General features: G+C 40.0%; 1 protein-coding gene across 1 annotated transcript in view; it reads right to left on the reverse strand.

Annotated features, from left to right (window-relative positions):
• Positions 1 to 13,356: 13,356 nt before the first annotated feature.
• The window catches only part of ANO2 (anoctamin 2), a 188,200-nt gene continuing 180,338 nt past the window's right edge, over positions 13,357 to 21,218 (reverse strand). The window contains exons 24-25 of the mRNA XM_074160491.1: positions 15,169 to 15,274; positions 13,357 to 13,638 (exon numbers count right to left, since the gene is read on the reverse strand). Coding sequence (XP_074016592.1) covers positions 13,357 to 13,638; positions 15,169 to 15,274 — 388 coding nt within the window. The remainder of the gene's footprint in view (positions 13,639 to 15,168; positions 15,275 to 21,218) is intronic.

Below are 21,218 nucleotides of genomic sequence, written 5' to 3' on the forward strand. Positions count from 1 at the left end.
ACTTGGATAGAAATGTTAGCTTGAGAAATAGAGCTACGTCCTCTGAGACTATGTCAAGGGGAGTAGAGAGGAAGGAAAAATAAAATTGACAATTGCTTTCAAAACTTACATCTGTAGAGCCTAATATGGTACAATACTGTCATGCTTACAGCAGAGGCAATGTTAAAAATCAGATATTGAACTTCCTTGTATGTAGAGGTGAGGCTTCTCCAGGCAAGCACCCATTCAACAAGCAGTGCTGTCCCCAAAGTGCCACGTACAACATGTCTGGCAGCCCACATGCAAATGTCCAGTTCTGCTGTGAGGATAATACTCTCCAACTCCTTCTCTCAGATGCACCGACATCAGGATTCTGGGGATAACACAAGGCAGATGTACAAAGGGGAAGAAAAAAAGTCTTTCTGTGCCTTTTCATGCTTTCTTCATCCCAGTAATGGGGAATAGCTCTGTTTCTGCCTCAGCTGAGAAGGGCTGGACACAAAATATCTTTTTGAGCCTCATCCCTCAAATGGAAATAAAGCTATCATGCATTACTGGTATTTCTATTCCTATTTTATTATTTAGGTTTCACCTTCGGTTTCAAGGACCAATTCCTTCATCTGCCTCTAAACACAGACTGTTAAAATACAGTCCATCACTCTCATAGCAGGATGCTTGAGTTAAGCCACAGCAGGAGATCTGTTCTCACTCTTATTTTAAGTACAGAATGACTTTTTTGAGAATGTGCAAGTTTGTGCAGTTATGGCTTTATGCAATAGTCATACGATTATCATTAGTACATTTCAGTGTTCACACTAAAAGGAATTATCTTAAAATACAGTATGTCTTATACATACTTTTTATCCAGCAGAGCTAAGATTTTGAAGATGTTTTAACTGTTTTTTTTTCATTAGCATTCTTAAATTTCTTTTATATTTAACAGTAACTTTTCAATTTCCTGGACTTGAAATGCATGGCTTTTTTGATCATTACAGTCTTTTTTTTAACACTTTTTTTCACTGAATTTCACTGAATTTTTAGAGTTGGAAGGGACCATAAAGATCATCTAGTCCAACTCCCCTGCTGAAGCAGGATTGCCCAGAGCATGTCAGAGCATGTTACTCAGGACTGCATCCAGGCGGGTCTTGAAAATCTCCAAAGAAGGTGACTCCACAACCTCCCTGGGCAGCCTGTTTTTATTCATATGTTGCTGGTATAGGCTCCCAAACCTCCTCCCAGCTTCATATATCTTTGTGTCTGGGAATCATACAAACCAGGGATACCACAAGCACATACTGAAAAAACATCCTTCCCAAACAGTAGTGGTAGGAAAGTCAAAAACAGTACAGATTTACTGTTAGTAGAAAACTGTACTGTGCGTAGAAGTAAATTTTGTATTTTAATAGAAACTCATGTTCAAGCACAATGTTGGGTTGTAGCCTGTTCTGCATTTAATATTCACCAAGTGCCACACAGGCATTTTGCACACTTCTATCTCACCTTCACTTTGCGTTTTGTTTTATCTCATTTATAGAGTTGGAGTCATTCTTCAAAGTTAACTGAGGTTACCCCGGGTTTACATAGAAAGGGAGCAAGAACAGATGGGGAGTGTGTCTCAGCAGTGACAGGGAGCATGGGATCTGGATTTTCTTATCAGATTTTTGAGTGAGAGTCTCCTCTCACCTCTGCTTTGTTTATACATCTGATTTATGCCAGCGTCTGAGAGAGGAGAACAGGTGGTCACTGAAAAGGGGTGTCTGGTCTTCATATCCATGATGCTGTACTGAGAAACCATGCGTTGCCTTCAGCATATGCATGTTTTAAGCCACTCTACTGGCTGTTGGAATGAAACCCATTAGGCTTTAGGCAAACCTTGATAGCAACATCATAAGGGCAGAGGATCCACTGGGCTGCCTGGATGGTTTGGAGAACAAGACTGTGACTAACAGATTTCCTCATGATCAGATTAGAGATGATAATTGCATCTCTCTTTAAAACAAAGAGAAAAATCCTCCAGCAAACACAGCCTTGCCAGTAGAGCTGAAACAGCTACAATTTTTGCCAGGAATCGAAGAGCCTTTTCCTCTTCCAAACAGGTGAAATCAGGTGTGAGCCCCTTGCAGTCAAGGGAGTTACACCAGCAACAAAGAAAGGTAATTGTTAGATAAGGCAGGCCTCAAACGTCAGGATTTACAAGGTATTACTGCTCAAATGACATTCAGACATTGCATTAGCATCAACTATATCTCCTTTTATCCACTAATTGTGTAATTCATTCAAAAGAGCAACCAGATTGATTTCATCTGTTACATGTTGTATGGGCCAAACCCCAGGAAAATATTTCCCTTGGCTCATCCCAAGAAAAACATTCACACACGCTGTTTATTTTGATATTCTAAAATACTACTTTTATCTTATGTTTTAGCTAGATATTCCTTTAAACTTGCTCTTCTGATTCCTTTTCCCTTTGGTATCTCCTAATTAGACCTGGTGACTAATTCAGAAAGAATTATTTATTTAAAACAAATCCCACCCTTTCCTATCACAAAGCATCTACAAGCAAAATACTTTTTTTTTTTTCTAAGTTGGTATTAATTAAAAACTATTTACAGATATTCAGAGCAGAAATCTTGTTCTGTAGCTTTCCCCTTTTTCTTCTTCAAGATGTGTTGTCAATGCTCTGCTAGGATGTGTTCTGAAAGACTGTGATGATGAATAATTGACATGGCAACTTGGAATGGAAAATATTTATGTCCAGACATAGTCTCTTCTACAAATATAGACTAATTAATAGTGTTAATCTCTCTGTTCTTCACACAACTCTTGCTTTCCCAGTCCCGGACAGAAGGTATGGTCCTGAACAGCTTGGGAAGGTCTCCATGTAGTTGTTTGTCTTTACAGTGGCAGCCAACAGCTGCAAAATGTGACGTGAGCACAGCCTCCTGTCTCCCTGGCTCTCTTCCTTCCCTGATATGCTGGCTCTCCTCACTCACATGTCTTCAACTTTTACTGAATGGAAAAGGGGAGGGAAAAAGACTGGAGAGGAGAGCTGTGTTTACTTCTTTATACCAGGTGTCCACACTCCTTGTCTTGCTTCTGTAATACACGAATGTGTATGAATGCATATCTGCATATGTACCTGGAACACGTGCTGGTATATGGGAATATCCCTATTCCTCTCCGTTGAGTTTCTCGTACACCCTGCTCCAGACGCAGCCGGAGGGAGAACAGACCTATAGGCAATCTCTGTGCTTGTGGCAGATACATGCTGGAGGACCACATCGGACCGCAAGGACACACCTGAGTAATGGATCATTTTATAGGAGACAAAGGAGTCTTTGCCTTTTGCTAGGATCTCTTGAATCACAGAATCACAGAATCTTCATGGTTGGAAGGGACGTTTGAGATCATTGAGTCCTACCATACACACAGCAAGAAAAAACCAAACACAGAAACCCAAACACAAAACAAAGCACCCAACCCAACAATCCAACAATCTCGGGCACTAGAGCATGCCCTGAAGTGCCACGTCTACACGTTTCTTAAATACCTCCAGGGATGGCGACTCCACCACCTCCCTGGGCAGGCTGTTCCAGTGCCTGACCACCCTCTCAGTAAAGTCATTCTTCCTGATATCTAATCTAAACCTTCCCTGCCGCAACTTCAGACCATTTCCTCTGGTCCTGTCATTATTCCCTTGGGAGAAGAGGCCAACATAATGAAGGAGAAGATATTGGTAGAAAATCCCACCTTTTTTTTTTTTTTTTAAATCAAAAGGAAGAGAAAATAGGAAACAGTACAAATCTGCTGGGGTTACCTGAAGCAGAAAGAATCATTGCTGTCTATATCCCACTACAGGAACAGACCCCTCTATGTTGGAGCAAGCCTGACTGCATGTGACACACCAATATGTCTATACGGTCACAAATCACAGAGGAGCATCCTGAAGCTGAGGCAGCCCCAGGAGCAACTCACTGAAAGGAGGTGACAAAAGGGTCCTTACAGCACCCCTGACACCCATGCAGGATTGCTGCTGGGATGGAAGCCCCAGCACAGAAGCCACATTTCCACCACTCACATGCTCCACCTGAACCTCTGGTTCCAGCCTGGCCAGCCACGGCTTTGAGGCACGCTTGCAGTCAAGCACCAGCACTTCTCCCTGTTCAAGTCCTCCTATCTGACAAGCATGGGCAGATAAAAAGTCTCCTTAAAAAAACATTTTTTAAAAAGAAGGCAGTTTTAAAGGAGCTTAGCATCTTTGCAATATTTTTATTGTTGAGTTCTTTTTCCTAAACTAAGGAGATTAATCATCAATTTTAATGTAGTTTTCAAGGTAGCTTGTTCAGCTCAATTTTGGCAAAGAAATTTGGGAAACTGCAGAGAGACGAAGCTGGAAAGTGAAGTCAAAGTAACTGCTGCTGCCAAAAGACTTCTGTGGAAATTGCCTAGAAAATACCTGCCAGTGGGGACGATCACAGAGGACTTAGAGATCATGGCTTAGGGCTGAGTGTCAGTTTTAGGAGCTAGGGAAGAAGCAAGAAGAAGAAGGGCTGACTTCCCCTGAGCCTGGAAGAGGAAGGAGACCCTCCTCCTCACTGTCAGCAGGGGAAGGAGCTGTGCTCACAGATGTTCCCTTTTCCCTTAAGCTGGGTGTCACAGACTTCCTGGGCCGGTGACGGGACACAGACCTCGCGGATGTTGCTGGCCGCCTGCCGGAGGCTTCTGTGATAAATAGGTCCGGTTAAAAAAAAAAACATCACTGATTCAAGTGAAAGCTCTTCTCACTCATTTTCACCAAAACAAATGATTTTTTTTTTTTCTTTTTTCCTAGAAGTTGTTAACTTGGGGGAAGGGAGAGAAAAAAAAAAAAAGGCAACAAAAAACCAGTCATTTAATCCCAAATGGCATTATTTTGGCTCCTGAGGTGCTGGGGTGTCTCCCAGAAGCCACCGATCTGCTGGCTTGTGCCTGTGTGGGGCCTCTAGCCACGTTTCCTGCAGCACGTGATGCTTGCCACAATGCACGACCTATTTGTAAACAAGGCAATATACAGGACATACGGAATCAGACGAAAGAGGCAGTGGAAAATAAGAGGCTGAATACCGTATGGGATATGTAAAACTTGTCTCCTTTAATACTTCTTCACAGCATTAGCTTTTGTTGAAGGATTAAGCTGTCCTAATCTCTACTAAAGCCAAGAAAATAACAAGATATTTAGAATTAATCTGTTTTCTTGGCTTTGGAGAAAATCCCAAGTGGTTATTTTTCTTCATCTGCTAAGCCAATTCCAAGGGAAAACTCCTGTCAGTGTCAGTTATGTAAAAGTTTTTCTGACTGAACTTGAATCCGTAGAATAGCTTTCAAAGTGCTTTCTCCTCTGATAGTTTGAGGCGTGTTCTATGAATATGTGTGTATTTCATGTCCTGTTTCATGAACACGTCCACCTCCTTTGAGTACCTTAGGTATGGGGCATTGTTTTCCTTCTGCTTTATTGCTCCATCTACTGGAACCAGTTCTACATGGCGTTTGAATGAATGAATCATATGATGGGTATATTTATTTATTCTTGTAAAAAAAAAAAAAGGAGAAAAAAAAAGGGAGAAGAAAAAAAAAGAGTAACCTCTTAATCCAAAACATTTGAGTTATTTTAGTTTTATAACAAAGTGCACATTTTGTAAACTAAATCCCCTCTCCCCCCCTTTTTCAGGCTCTTAATCAGGCCCTGACAATAAGAATACTCTTCTAGATCAAAATTAGGTTCGCATTCTTACAGACTTTCAGTGTTTCCAAACTCTTATAGAAATATGTTGTTGTTTCTCAAAATATTAGATGTAGCAAAACAGCAAGTAAAAACCCTCCCCCAGCATCAACAGAAGGATGTTTTGTGGAATTAGCTGAGATTTTAATCGTACTTTGAAAATACAAATTGCTATAAAATTTATAAAATACGTACATAGAATTAAAATAATGCAGAAGGACATTTTCCCTTTAGTTCCTAATTCAGATTCTAGCAGTCATATGTAACTGCCTTTTAAAAAAATAATAATAAAAAAATGCTTCAAAACAGATGGAGAAGAAGCTAAAACAGTAGACTCCTGAGGAAAGTTTGCACCACACCTGTAAGATTCAAGATAATTTGATTGTCACGATTGTTTGCCCCTTATTTAAAGAAGTGGCTACTGGGAAAGTTTTTAGGAAATAATCCTGTAAAGAATTGCCATGTCATGATAGGGTTCCTTTTCTGTCTAAGTGCTGGGTAGAATAGGCTAGAAGTTCTTTTCGTGCAGTTAAAACCTCCACATTTTTTGCCTTGAATTTCTGCTGTTCTTCGAGCATAAAATTCAGCAGAGTAGTCAGGAATCACTCAGGAAACAGATTACCTTGTAGGAATTCAGGTAGGGCTGTGATTTCTTTCTGTAATTTCCCTTTAAGCAGAGAACAGTTTGTTCCCCTATATATGAGTTTCAAGTGAAACTGTTAAAGCTTGTGAAATGCCAGTATTTTTGTCAAGGCTCATTAGCATTAGTAGTTAACAGAAGAATAGCAATTTATACTGAGTGGACCAAGATATTTTATGCAGTAAAATTTAGAAATGCTGGCACTAGTGACTCTTTTCCCCCCGATCCTGTTACAGGAGTCAGAGCTCCTGCAAAGGATGAGGCTGGAATATGATATTGGTAAGTTCTAAAAAGCCTGTATCTACCAACAAACAGCGTGCAGAGACCTTTATTTGAACAAGAACAGCATTATTCTCATAGCTTCAAGGGCCTGTTCTCCTGCTCCCCTGGTTCCACCTCCCTGGCTAGCTTCCTTCTAGCTTAAAAGGCACAACTTTCATTCTCAGAGCTGTCTTTCCCAACAACACATGGTTCAGCTACAGAGCTGCAATAGCCTTTCCAAGTTGATGGATCACATTGCTTCCCTGTTTATTCTCTCCCTGAACTTACTGAAATCAAACACTGGAGCAGGAGATAGCAATCACCCTGTCCCTAGAAGTTGTGTAGCTTACATAACCTACATAGATTTAACTAAACTATGGATCAGTATTCTTAGATACTTACCTATCTTACATTATTTATAACAGTAGTGTGTACTACCGCCTCTTTCATCAGAATAGCAATGATGAAATAATTCTTCTTTTAACTCTTCGCATATTTAAATTCAAGGGTCGTGGTTTTCAAAAGTGAATCGGTTGGACTAGATGATCTTAAAAGGTCCCTTCCAACCTAGGTGATTCTGTGATTCTGTGAATCATAGTTGTGTCTGCCTTAAATTACATGGAAACACAGAGTGATAACGGTTCTGAAAATCAAGTTTACTAAAGCCAGCCCTAACAAGACATCAGCATGAACGTAGACAAAATTGCTAGTCAATTTTAAAGAGTGATCCAGTCTAGGGACAATGTATGGTCAAATCCCAAACTGCTGACTGCCCACATTTTCCATAGCATTGACATAATGGGACTCACTGAAGACCATAGCAATGAAAGAGTTTGCTGTGGATGCACATTTTTTCACTTCTGTCACATTTCTCTATCTAACTTTCCTACATTTGGATGAAAGCTGTGTGCAGAATTGCATAGAAGAAAGGCTCTCTGAACAAGGGGGTACTGAAGTCAAAAGAAAGGCTTCCCCTGATTCCAGTGAGGTTTGAATCTGGGGATCTTGTCTCAGGTGGCCACCCTAGAAGCAGACATAATATAATCCCATGATAGTAATCATTTTGCTCATTAAAAATGCATTTGTAGAACTAGGACATCAGTGGGAATAGCTTAGAAAAGGCTGCATGTTTGAGTAGAAGACTCGTTGTTAGTTACTTTCTTAAGAATCAGGAAAAGTAAAGCTGCAAGATTGTGCTCACAAGCAGACTGAAAATACACATAAAAATATTTTGTTAGATCATTATGTATGAATAAAGTGTGTTATCAGACTGTCTCAGGAGTTGTTAGGGAATCTGATTAATTTTTAGAATTCCATTGGCGGTGTGAAAGAGGCAGTAAGGCAGCCTGTTAATTAATGTAATGATTAATAATTTAATGATAAATTAATAATTGAGTACATTTGGAGATGACGGGTAAAAGACGGAAACTGTAGGGAATATTCAGAGTTTTGGTGGTACTGAGGGATTTAGGAAGGGTTGAAACACATTTAGAAAATAACTAAAGCAGAGTCTTCCTCAAAAAGGTTGCACATAGACCAGACAGAACCTACACTTATTTTCATGCTAGAAATACATCTCGACTTCCTCTGCCTTTCAGGTGAACCATGGGCCTTTCAGATGAACCATGTACCAATGTCCCTTACAAGGTAAAAACTGGGAGTTAGGGTGTACATCCTCCTCCTCTCTCTGTACCTCTAAGAGCGATAAAGGCACTTTCTACTGCTATGTCTGAAAATCTTGTGTTACTGATCACATGAGATGTCTTAACCAGTATATGGTGTGGAGGAATTTACCTACAAGATTAGGTCACAAAAAAAACTGGTTTATATTTTCTTCTCAAAAGCAAAAGAATTGGACCAGACGGGGAATAGGAAGACCATCTGTGCCTAATTAAAGGGTGAGACTGCATAACAGCAACAGATGTTACATTATTGTAGTCAGAAGAGTTTATTGCTAACAGTGGTAAATATTGTGCATGTTGAGCTGGATATTTCCAAGCAATAATTTAACAGACATACTTCCACATAGGTTACCCTTTTCTTCCTGGACTACATTTCATTAGTTTTTAGTGTCATGAAAGGTCAAATTGCAGAAGAGGTCTAGATAGCAATATTTTCTACATACTGAGAATGCTGAGGACTGAAAAGCCAATGATACCCACCACAAAAAGGCACCTAGTGCTGATGATTAAAAAAATGGCAAGTCTGTATGAAGAAGACGTGACAATAAGGTTAACTAACAGTCTTGCAGCTTCGCTCAGTTCCTGAAAGCCCTCTTTAAAACCGGAGATAACCACTGTGAGAGGGTTCTTCTGGCTGCGTGTGTCAGATGGATTCTGTAACTGAACAGCGTTGCAGTTCGTGGCATGACTCAGGAGAAGGGACTCCTTTCAGTCTGAGTCCATTTCTTCTCCTGAACCTGTTTGAAACTGCCCTGCACCAATAGTCCGAAGGAGAAGTTGTGGTATGTGGAGCAGCCACCTCTTTCAGTGCCCATGAGCTTCTGCTGGCCACAGAGGTGGACACACCTGATAATTACGAGATTACATGTAGTTATATCTGTGCTAAGCCTGTATACAAGCCTCATTCATCTGTTTTGTTACTTCTTATTCTCACTGTTCTGATTTGATGTGAAATTATGTACATTCCTATTAATAGGACTCCACATGAAGCCCAGAGCGTGGATTTGATGTTTTGCGGCTATGTGTAGTACTTAGTGGTATCAGCCATTCATATACAAAGGGATGTGGGGTTTGGTTTGTTTGTTTGTTTGTTTAAATTGGGCTTTTTACTTACTTCAGAGCTGGAGCAATCTGAAAGCTAACGAAATTCTGAACTGAATGTGCAGGAACATCTATGCAATTTTTTTTATTTTTTTTTTTTCTGCTTAGTTTCTCCTTTCTTTTGCAGAGATTTTAGCTCATTTTCATTGCTGAAGCAATGAAAGGAATGACAATAGCCCACAGGTTTTATTACTGCTTTGCGTTTCTGCTTCCATCCCTGTTCTCTTCTTCCCCAGAGAGAGCTTTCCATGCACGTCTCTTGAAACAGTCATTCTCTGCTTCTGAGACACAAGTTATGGTAAGGGGGCGCTTTGTGGGTAGACTTACAAGTATCGTGCTGATAAAAAGGGATCAGATAAAGTCTTGCTTTGTCCAAAAGAGATAAGTTAGAAACTGGAAATGAATGAATGCTCCATCAGTGATCTACAATTACAGGAGCTGATGGGAAGCAGTGTCAGGAGAATCCAGAGGTTGCCATAGAAATGTAACAAAGGATGCAATCCTCAGGGACTGCACCTGAACCAAGTACCAAACGTGCAGGAATTCTCAGTGAATGAAACTCTCAAGTTTAAGAGAAAAATAGAAACCATATCACAGATAAAGATAATTGAGCTGTCTGTCCTGTTTGTGATATCATGGGAGATCCCATCTGGTTGTCAGCCGTGATTGCTGCTATGCCTCTTTCCCAGCCTTGTTTGGGTGAAACATATAAACCTCAGGAGAACTTTCAGAGCATCAGTGTGCATCTGCCAGCTTCTCTAGTTCCTTTTGCTACGAAATCTAGAAACACATTATCATTTTTGGACCACAGCAAGCATTTCTGTTGCTTGTTATGGAAATTCTGTGTAACAACAGCCTAATGCATTCAATTCTGGGATAGCATTTTTCTTACTGTTTTTGAGTGACTCACAGTTTTTTAAAAGACAAGAGGGTATTTCCTGGGTAGAGGGAGGGTGTACAAAAATTATTCTATTTTAAGAAGAGCCTTGACATGTTGCATTCCGACAAGCCACTGGAAGAGAGGGTACCATGCATGCGTGTAAGCCTCTTTCTAAACCCATTTCTGCATGCACTCCCACATACCTGGAAAAAGAATGGGAGCATGTTCTAAAGGTCTGGTAAGATTAATATTTCTGCTGTCTGGAAACATAATGTTTCTTCTCATCAGAGGCATTTCGGAGCAAAGAAAATTGATTGTATTTCAATCAATTAGAGCTGTAAACAACAAATTTAGACAGTTCCAAACTCCCCAATCCCCCACCAGAATACCCACTAGTGAAAATGAGGGAATAGATGTCATTAATATTGACTGCCTTAATATATTAGACCATGAAATCCCCAACAGGGTTTGTTGGTCTTTTTACAGTAAAATTAGACAATTTGTGTTTGAGGAGACACAGTGCCATCATTCAAATGTTAAACTTAGAGGGGGGAAAACAAGGTTTATGTCTCAGCCCTGTCACAGATTTCCAGTAGGGAGCCCAATTCTTAAAAAAAAAAGATATTCATTCAAGCACCTATAAAATTAAAACAAACCAAAACAAGCGTGATCAACTGGAAATCTAGCAGTGGATAATTCTTTCAGTGATCCACGCAGCTTAAGCACTCTGACTCGGGAGGTCGGTTGCTCGTCTTCTACAACATAAAGCCCAAGCACACAATCTAAGGCAGGCACAAGGGCTCCCGCTGCAGTGCAGGGAAGGAGGTGAAGGAGCTCCAGGGTGATTCCTCTGCCCCTCTCAGACAGCAGTGTGGAGATGGGATGAGTTGCTGGCTAGTGGTGTGTTTCTCTCTCTGGTAACTGCAGAGGCAACCTGCCTAAATTTTAATAGCTATGCTTTGTTCATACAAATCCCATCATGTGAGCCTCCCCAAGATGCAATTATATGACTTTCAGGCCTGACAAAGATGTTGTTCACACGACCACCGTGACTGTGACGTAATTATACTAAGAAAAAGCTTAAATTTTATTTTAAAGACAGCTTTTTCCCTGTCGTTTTCCTGTCTATCTCTATCAATTTGAAACACCAAATAGATAACACATTCAATACTTTATACACAGTACATTGTGACAGGAACTCTTCAAATAGTTTGTTTTAGATAATATATATATGTTAAAAATTGAAAGAAACATTGTAAACTACACATTTTTACACATTTACAAGGTCTATTTGTAGTCTTGAGCATATATAGTCAAGCTGAGATCTGGGCAATATCCCTAGCAAATTGTTATTAATTAAAAAAAACCCACAAAAACCAGTTTCAGAATGGAGAAGAACTCTCTCTGAGTTAATTTAAAATTCAGCAAATGAGTTCTGACAGGGGAAAAAGAAGAAAACATTTGGAGAGGTCAGACTTCTTTTTCAACAAAGTTAAATACTTGCAATTTTATTCAAGTTGATGTTATCATTTCAGATTTGATTTACAATATAGAAGGGATAAAATACCCTAAATGAAATTTTTAAAATGAAACTCCAAAATGAAGCTTTTAATTTCAGTCCACCCTGAAATAATTCTCCCATTTTAATTTTCTTTAGTTTAGGCACTGAAGGAAAAAACACAATTATTTTCACATCTCTCATTAAATTACCAAAAGTTCTCATAGAAGAAGATCCTTCCATCTAAGAGAACAATGAAATTCTTAGGCTTCAGAAATATATAAAATGCCATTGTAATGTTAAAGAGCAATCATATTGTATACAATGCCTGAAAGTGAATTAGTTCTTTTGGTTTGTGTTTTTGACGGTTTTGAAAGCACTGTTGAGAAGAAAAAATGAGAAGAAAATCTTTTATCCAGGTTCTGATGATTTTCAAGTCAGGTTACAGACAGAATCTACAGTAAAAGAAATAGATTTTTTAAGAAGATTTTATTTTCGTTCATAACAGAATAAAGTTATTCATTAAATGCCTGTAGATGAAAGCTTGGTTAGTGAACGTGTTTATCTTTCTTCCAATGAAATGCAGTTCTGCAAAATATTTTACTTCACAGTAAATGCACAACAGCAGCAACTTTTGATACTTTACGTGCAACGTACATGAAAATGCCACATGACTTACAGGGCTTGATTCCATTCTCACTTGTCAGCTTCTCACTGCTGTTGGTTTAGTGGCGCGATCCCTCTTGATACTGGCTGAATTCCCAGTCTAAGTGAGAGGAGAATCAAACATGCAGGGTTGTGGGTTTTTTTGTTCAGGACAATGAATAGCAATCAGCTCCCCTGGTTCTAGCAGCTTTACTTCATTCTGATGCATATGTTGTGGCCTCTCTGCTCATTAGCACATGCATTCAAGCTCCTGCTAAGCAAAACTCAATATATCTGTAGATGAAAGTGCTTAGTGATTTTTCATTCCTTCTGTTCCCACAGCTCTGTGCCCTTAACAACAGCTCTGCATGTTCTACAGCGACAGCACCAAGTGGCAGCGTATGTTAGGAAGGCACAATGACTCCTTGAGACTCCACACGTTTATAAACCACCCACTGGCAGCTACAAGCCATGAGACCATTCGCTGTGCGCGCTTCCCCGTGGTCGGTCAGATCTGCCACAAGATAGGTACTAGAGCAGGAGTGTCCCTTCTGTTCCCCACACACCACGGGCTGTCTGCAGGAAGAGGGATGGTTGTGGTCCTACCCCAGAGACTGCAGGAGCGAGGAGAATCCCTGTGTGCCTACCCAACGCACATGCAACACCACAAGGGACCAGCTACAGCCACAATATAGCCCTTATCTTGCACTGATAAAGTCCGAAAATGCTGCAGCCCAGATAGTCTATAAAATGTAACAGAGACATTTGCATATGGAGATCCCAAGGAAGCAAATGGTGCCTCCTTTTCGTTCCTTGACGCTCTCTCCCTCCCTTGCTCCAGATTCAGAATCATGTCACGCAGTAAGCAGGTATTGCAGAGGTAAGCATAGCATGTTACCCTTCCCTAAGGAGTCACACTTCCGTGTGCTGTGAGCTAAAGGAGGTAAAGCTGCCTTTCTGGCTTCGGTTAAACTGGCAGAAGCTGGCAGCCCGGATCCTTTCGCCTTTGGTCCCACTTTTGTGTTTCTGCTTGTCGCGTGCAATAAAGCTTTCAATCAGCTTCAGTTTTTCATGCTCTTCCTTCAGGAAGAAGTCAACAAGCACACTCTTCTCCTTTTTGATCTGTTCACTGATGTCCTTGGGGATGTCGGGAATCATCCAGTCGACCAGAACACTGAGGAACATCACCAAGTTCTGCAAACACAGCAACAGACGTGAAGCAAGAACGAAAAATCCAAAATACTCACACCAGAGAAAACCCAAACCTTTGCTATAGCTATGAGGCCAGTATCAAACACATTTTGCTGATGGTATGTAGTATTAAGCAGTCAAGTAAGGCCTTAGTTCAAAAAACAGTTCACGTTTGTGCACAACTCCCCCTCAGTTGGGTGGCTGAACTAAACACATGCTTCAGTGAGGTTTGAAACAGGAAAGGACTTGGATTCATCAAATGATTCATGGCCTAAGTAGCTAAAACAGCCTTATTCTTTACAGGCATCCAAAGGTGCTCAGTTCTCAACATCAAATTCATCGAAACCGAGTTCAGAATCTGCTACTATAAGGGCAACATCAGTGAAAGCATCCGCCAACACAATCGAACCCATGTGTTTCCAATGTGGCCCGAGCAGACAGCAGACAACTTTCATGGTCATTCTGTCCTCAAATGCTTCTGCCTGCTGACAAGCAGGATTTTTTTACACTAACGCAGCATACAAACCACAACCCTGAGCATCAAGTTGATTACAGGTGATGCTCATAACACACAGGCAAGAAGCAGACTGGGCAAAACGTTTTGCTTGTTTGTAATATTTATAGATAAATTATGCTTTGGGGTTTATATTATCATGATGATGCTTTGAAAACTGCTGTGTTGTGTAATGCCTCAAAATGTGTGAGAACGTTTTTCTGACAAGGCTACTAGAATGAAGCCTCCATCCCCATCCTAGACAATGGAGCTAATTAACCCAGGAATGTACTCTGGCAGGCTATTTGAAGCCCAGCGTAACCAGTTGGTTTCCAATGTTTTAGAGCCAGTGGTGGAAAATTACTGAAGACAAAGCAAAGAAGTAGAAGAGGTCAATACAAACCAGGCAAGATTGACAGTCATGCCTTAGAAATGTTTGGCAGGTGAAGAGAAAGGACAGGAAAACTGCAATATGAGGTGCGGGCCCAATTTGACTGTGGAGGGATTCCAGACCATGGAGGAGAGCAGAAGGCTTCTGCCATTCGGAAGGCAAGCCACGATAGCAAATCCCTTGCCAATGAAATCCCCATACTGGGTAGAATTCACTCCATTTACTTGTAGAAAGTAGCAAAAGACGTTGGAGGATTTATTACTTCTGCTTTGGGTAAAGAACAGCATTTCACAAGCCTACATAGCATTTATGTGCTTTTTCCAAGTAGTGCCCCTGAGAGAGTATAAAAGCTGACAGAGTCCACTTAACTGAAATGTTCAAGAGCCTTGAATACCCCTGGGGTATTCTGGGGATCACTGTTAGTGCCAGGGGCTAATGCAGTCTGTGGGGCTTCCCTTCCATGAAGCAAGGGGAAACCTCCGCTGAAGTTCAGCCCACCGACACCTCAGCAGGCTGGATGTAAGCACATCAGGCTGGGTATTTGCAAACAGAAAATCTCTATTGGAGATGGGCTTCTTTGGCACTTGCATTTCAATTCATTTATTATGACATATCTGTGACTGAAATCGCAGCAACTCAACAGACTTACCTGAAATAGAATAACAAAAGCCAAGCGAGCAGATAAGACCGCCCAGTACTGTTTAGAAAACTCATACTGATTTTGGGACCAAGGTGGTTCTCTGTAGTCTTTGAACCTGTCGATGAAGACAGCTCAGTTATCACACAGTTTCAGCAATCTCCTCCTCCTGCACCAATTGCTTTGACTAACACGATTTTCCAATCATGAAATCCAAGGAATTGAATCCTCCAGATGTTCTTGCTTCAACCCTTATTATGAAATACAACTCCAGAATTAGAGCTGGACTATCTCCATTGAATTTAGCAAGCTTAGTCTGGTTTTCACAGTTGTAACCAAAATCAGAACATTGTTCTAATGTTGGAAATTTCCAGATTTTCCAGGATTTACCTATGTGGGGTTTTTTTTTGGTTAATGTTAAATTGATCTCAGTGTACAGGGAATAGAGTGTTGAAATTAAAGCATAGAGACACTCCACGGCATTTTCATACTCAAGGAGACAAGCCTGCATTCATCTCACCCAAACCTTGATTAATTTAGGGAATAATTCAGCCCATGTGAAATCTGACTCACACTCTGGTGGTTCCTGTCCTTGCATTAACAACAGGGGGAGCCATGGGAAAGGCACTTCCTAAATTAACTGTCTAGCCTTAGACAGGATAAAACAGCCTTAGTGGATTGGTGTAAAGACTGATGCTTTTAGTATTATCATCAATCATTTGGAAGTAAACAACAGGCTAATAAAAGTCACAGATGCTCCTAAATTGGAAAGTTTTGCAAATAGCAGGAAACACAGAAAGCAATAAGAAATACAGACAGGAAACACAATGAGAATAATCTGGGGAGATGGAAAATAATTAAAAATAAAACAATTGAAGGATCTTTGAAAGGATAGAGTTTGAAAGAAAATGCAATGAAAATAGCCCGGAGCTTACAGTGGCCAGCAAGTTAGCACAAGCTTGAAATACGGCAGCATGACAGTATGACTTGTGGATCTATAAACAAAAGGCACGACGGTGCTGGGCAGTATTAGCCCTTCTCTGCACAGCCCAGGTAAAGCTGCACCTGGAATGCTGCGTTCAGCCATTCAGCTGTGGGGATTTCAGAGGGGGAAAAAAGGGGGGGAAAAAAAGGAAAAGAAAAAGATAACACCAAATTAAAGACAGTTAAGCAAAACAATCCAGGGGCTGAGGAGACTGAGTCACCAGAAAAGATTAAAGAAGAGCACATGTATTGCTCCACTTTGGTAAGTAACAGCCACAGTTGGACATGATAACCGTGCACAAATTGTGCCCTTAGGACTGAAAGGGATAATTTAGTGCTGTTCACAGTGTTTGACTAGGAGTAATGGGATGAAATTAAGAAAGGGAAAATCTGTTTTGAATACCACAAAACCCTTCCTGACAGTAAGATTCATTAGACTGTGGAAAAGCCTCCATTGGGGGATAATGGAGAAGGTTCATATATAAAATCTGTCAGCTTCAGTTTGCAGGTGTGCTTACCAAAATTACCTTCAGGTTCTATCCGCATGGTTTTGCATGTTAAACTATACATTTACAATCCACACACTCCTTACATCTCCCCCCCCCCTTGAGAAATTCAGTCTGAAATGCTGGATGTAATTCTGTGCTGCACCTTCTGGCGACAAAGGACACAAGGTACAACCCACCATGGGGAGAGGAAGGAGGGAAAGGATGAGAAAACAGCTTTAAATTGGCGACTGTATTAATTTATGGAAGCGCTACCTGGGCTGTGTTTGACCCCAGATTATTTGTTTTGTTCAGTGATGCATGCACAGCAGCTGAGCTCTCTGTCCCGTCTTACAAGGGATTCCTGTTTGGTCCTATGCTGTGCCTGTGCTGTGAGATTCCCCCTCTGGTACCTTTCTGTACTGTGTGGACTTGTGCATGCTGCTCAAGTTTGTGTATGAGGGCTGCAGCCAGGTCCATTGAATTTAACCTGTTCAAACATCAAAGCCAAGGAAAACCACTGAGTTTGTTGTGGATTTTGCCTAGCACTATAAATCAATCCCAGTCTTGAAACAGAGCCCAGGTTCCCCTGGAAGGGTCACCAACCGTGGCGGGTTTTCCATTTAATGTACTCTGAGCTTCACAAACTATGTAAGTGTTGCAGGACATCAGACCCCATGGAAATTTCACCTGGCTCAGCTGGAAATCACACTGCTTCTGATGCCTGGATCTACATTCAGCAGAACACTAGCAAATGATTTATGGTGAAGGGAGATGTTGTCAGAGCTACAAACAAGGTAGCTGGGCCTCCTCCCCACCTCCCTTTTTAATTATTTTACAGCACATGGGGCGTCAAAGTGCAATAACCCAGGCCTTTTCTAACCACTATATTCTACAGGTAGTTTCTTTTTTAAAGAGCCTATTTTCCCCTCACCTCTTCATTTCTTCATTCTTCAAATACTTGATTCAGCAGATACGCTAGGGAGAGCAAATGATCGGTGGTTGCAAAGACTATAGTGTTTCAGAAATAGCAAACAACTTTAATTCCCCTGAAAAAGGACAGCAATATGAAGTACTCAATGTGGTTTAAGAAAAGACCACAGAAAAGTTCTGAGGGGAAAAAAGAAAAATGCACAATGAGAGTAGAGATATGTTGGGGAAGTGAGGATGGATGCAGAGGACCAGGCAAGACTTAGACAAAACTGATCTGCAGACAGAGCTGAAAGAAATATGCAAGTATATTTAACAAGTATATTGCATGGGGAGAAAGAAAGACTGGTAGAAAAAAATCAAAATGTGTATGTAGGTGGAATTGCCAATCAGTCTAAATCAGCTGATGTTTTTCATTTCCTTTTTCATTGGGCCTTTGACAAGAAATTGCAGAAAACGTGACTGAATCACAAGGAAGTAGCGTTTCAGCAATGCAGGAGTATATAAGAATTGTCCAGGGAAAAATGTTAGAGTCCACCACTGATAAAGGGGAGTAGATGAGATGAATCCCAGGGCATTAAGAAAATTAATTCATCCAAAGACACTTTATACATTTGCTGAATATTGGAGCAGACTCATGTTAAGGGAAAAGTTCCTTTAATGACTCCCTATCTGCTGCTTTCTTCTTTTCAGTGTGATCAGCATGCTTTCATGTATTCCATTATCATACCAGATTATAAAGATTAAAAGGGCTAAACCAATAAAAATGTCACATAACTTAACAAGGTTTGCTTTTAATTTGCTTTCAGCTACACAAATGTAATTTCACTCTGAAAAAAAATCATTACAACTAATGCTACGCGTCTGAACGGCGTTACAGCAATGTTTATTTGGAAGCAATGTCAAAGAGTTCACAGATTTGTAGAAAATGCTGCTCAAAACATTCAAAGAATGTATTCTGGATGTTCGGTGGGAGAGTTGTTTCTGGCTTGTCATGGTTATTTTTAAGATACCTTAATCTCTGGCAATGCCCGTAAGGAGCAAAATTCAGGCTTATTGTAACCACATTTATCTCCAGAGGTCACAGAAATCTAAGAATAAGAGAGGTCAGCTTGTTCCCAACGTATTTGCCAGAAACAGAAAAGCAGATTTTATTTCCAGCTTAAGGGACAGTGTTTGTTGCTTGTCTCTTGGGACACAAGCTAGATACCCCATACTTTATCACAGTGATAGTTCTGTCCAAAGCAGAGATTTTGATAAGATTCAAATGAGACGGATGATAATGAGAAACAGTGAATGTGGATGCTGACATCTTTTCCTAATTTTTTCCTGATAATGGAACAGAAATGCTCTCATAGTTTTTTCTCATTCAGACTAGTACAACGTCAAACATGGAACATGGCTGGGCTGAGTTATATTGCCTCTCTTTTCCTGCTTAAAAGTTAGGAGTCTAATGTGTCCACTCATATAGCTTCTGTTATAGTCAAGGTAAGCTGGTAGGTACGTCCCAAAGTCAACCCCAAAAGCAGTGCCTGAGTCAAGAGGGCCAGATTTCTCTCTGCGTTTACTCTGCTTCCAGTGAAGGAACGGAGATAAGTATTTTTTATGGCTTCTAGTTGGGTGAGATAAACACCCTCCTTAAAATCCCCGCGATCTTAAGTATGGTTAAAGTTTGCTTGCACAGGAGTAGGACAAAAGCATGCACAGACTACACTAAGTAATGACAATTTTAAGACTTCTTTCTTGAAAATGATTACATTACAACATTTAACATATTGTCTAAGACAGATATGAATTTGTAGGCATCATTGCAAAACTTCCATCTACCCCTTCTCAAGATATTTTAGTAAAAAATTCTTATTCCCTAAGAAAATCAGAATGAAAATAAACCCTGATTTTGTGGGAGATACATATGTAGTCTACATTTAGGCATGTGCAGTAATTTAGAAGCAAGTGGAAGGTTTTGGGCTACTTCAGGAACGGAGCTAGAATATGATCCCTTAAATAATCAGTGAAAAGAATTTAACTGTTCTGAAGGGCAATTTACAGCACCTATGTTAGAAACATAACTACAAAGTTAATTTCTCTGTTTGCTTTTAAGTGGCTCCTTTTCTCTAAATTAATTTATTTTTAGAAGGGGGAAATCAACAAATATTTAAAATGAATTTAATTTTGTGGGGGTTTTATTTTTTTTAAATAAAAATTTTTTACTTATTTGAAATATTTTCTTTCCCTGACTTCAACATGAAGACAAACATTTTAATAGCTAGCTTTAGTTACAAGCCTTCTATGTTACACTAAAAGATGCTCTTGCAGATTTATAATAGTCATAACTTAGTGGAATCCTATAAGAAATTCCAACTGCCTTAGTTATCTGTATCTACTCTGTATATAAAATTTCTTTAAAAAACTCTGAATGTCAGATATGCAGAAATGTAGGGATCATTGGAACTAATAATGAAGGAATCTATCCTTATTTTTAATACAGATTTCTCAAGTACAAGGAATTCAGGTGAATGGGAGGAAAGAAGAATTCTGAAGCTCTAACCAGAAAACATTACTTGATATCTACAATATCTACAATACTTATAGTATTTTCTGCCAGTATCTGAGTATTCAAAAACCAGCATTGCAAGAAAAGACCAATCTGATGCTAGATGGTATGTGAAGGTCACCTATAAGGTTTGTCTCATCAGTCTGCTCTGCTTGGTAAATAATTTTGTGCCCTTGCTTTGACAGTGATGCTGAGAGAATATGGTGATAGATTTCGAGAATCTCACCTTTGTCACCTTAGCCAAAATTTGATCTCAGAGTAAAACTGCACAATGAAAGCAGGAGACTGAAGACCTGAGTTTGACCAAGGAGGCTGGGAAAGACAGAGGGGAACCTAGTTTTAGAATCCAAGGCAGGTTCAGATATTAACTATCAGGAGTACAAGATTCAAAACCCTTGGCAAGCATCAGAAAAAGACAGCAAACATATGCAAATATATAATGCATCAAAACAAGGGAGGCCAATTAAAGACCTCTGTGTAGTAAAAAGCATATAAGTGAAGGCTCTCCTTCCAAAGAAAATGGAAGGGCAAATTTTGTGATGATTTCTTGCCATTGGCAGGGGCTAAGCATAGTGTGATTTCAAGGGAGTCCAAAAGGAAAGTGAGGCAGGCTGTTGAATATAGCTCCAACCTGAGGAGCTCAGTTTTAAGCAGACTTGGGTTGTACTGCCTTAAAACGGCTCTTTGCATTTCTTCATATTTTTTATAAAAAGGCAAGGTTACTTTGAGAACTCTGGAACCATGTTAGTGATTTCTCATGCAAACTGGAACTATGCCATAGATATCTGCACTATGGGAGCAGTGACCCAAATATTTTCGACAAATTTTAAAGGGAGTCAAGCCTTGTTTCCCCATTCTGAAAAGATGAATCTGAAATATAAGACATGTAGATGGGAAATGGTTTTAAAGATTTTAAAGATGGGCAGAATATAATTGAAAACTCAGATCTCATCAAGTAAACACTGAACTTAATAAAGAAAAAGAAAGCCTGGTTCTAATTAGTGGTTCTAATTAGTAATTGTAAGACTAATTTTTTTAATGAAAGTTATGTCTTTCAATAAAGAAAGGATTTTTTTTTTTTTTGAGTAAGTCTGCCTAAGTTGTTTTGC

Source organism: Numenius arquata, chromosome 1 (assembly GCF_964106895.1).
Source record: "Numenius arquata chromosome 1, bNumArq3.hap1.1, whole genome shotgun sequence".
Taxonomy (NCBI): domain Eukaryota; kingdom Metazoa; phylum Chordata; class Aves; order Charadriiformes; family Scolopacidae; genus Numenius; species Numenius arquata.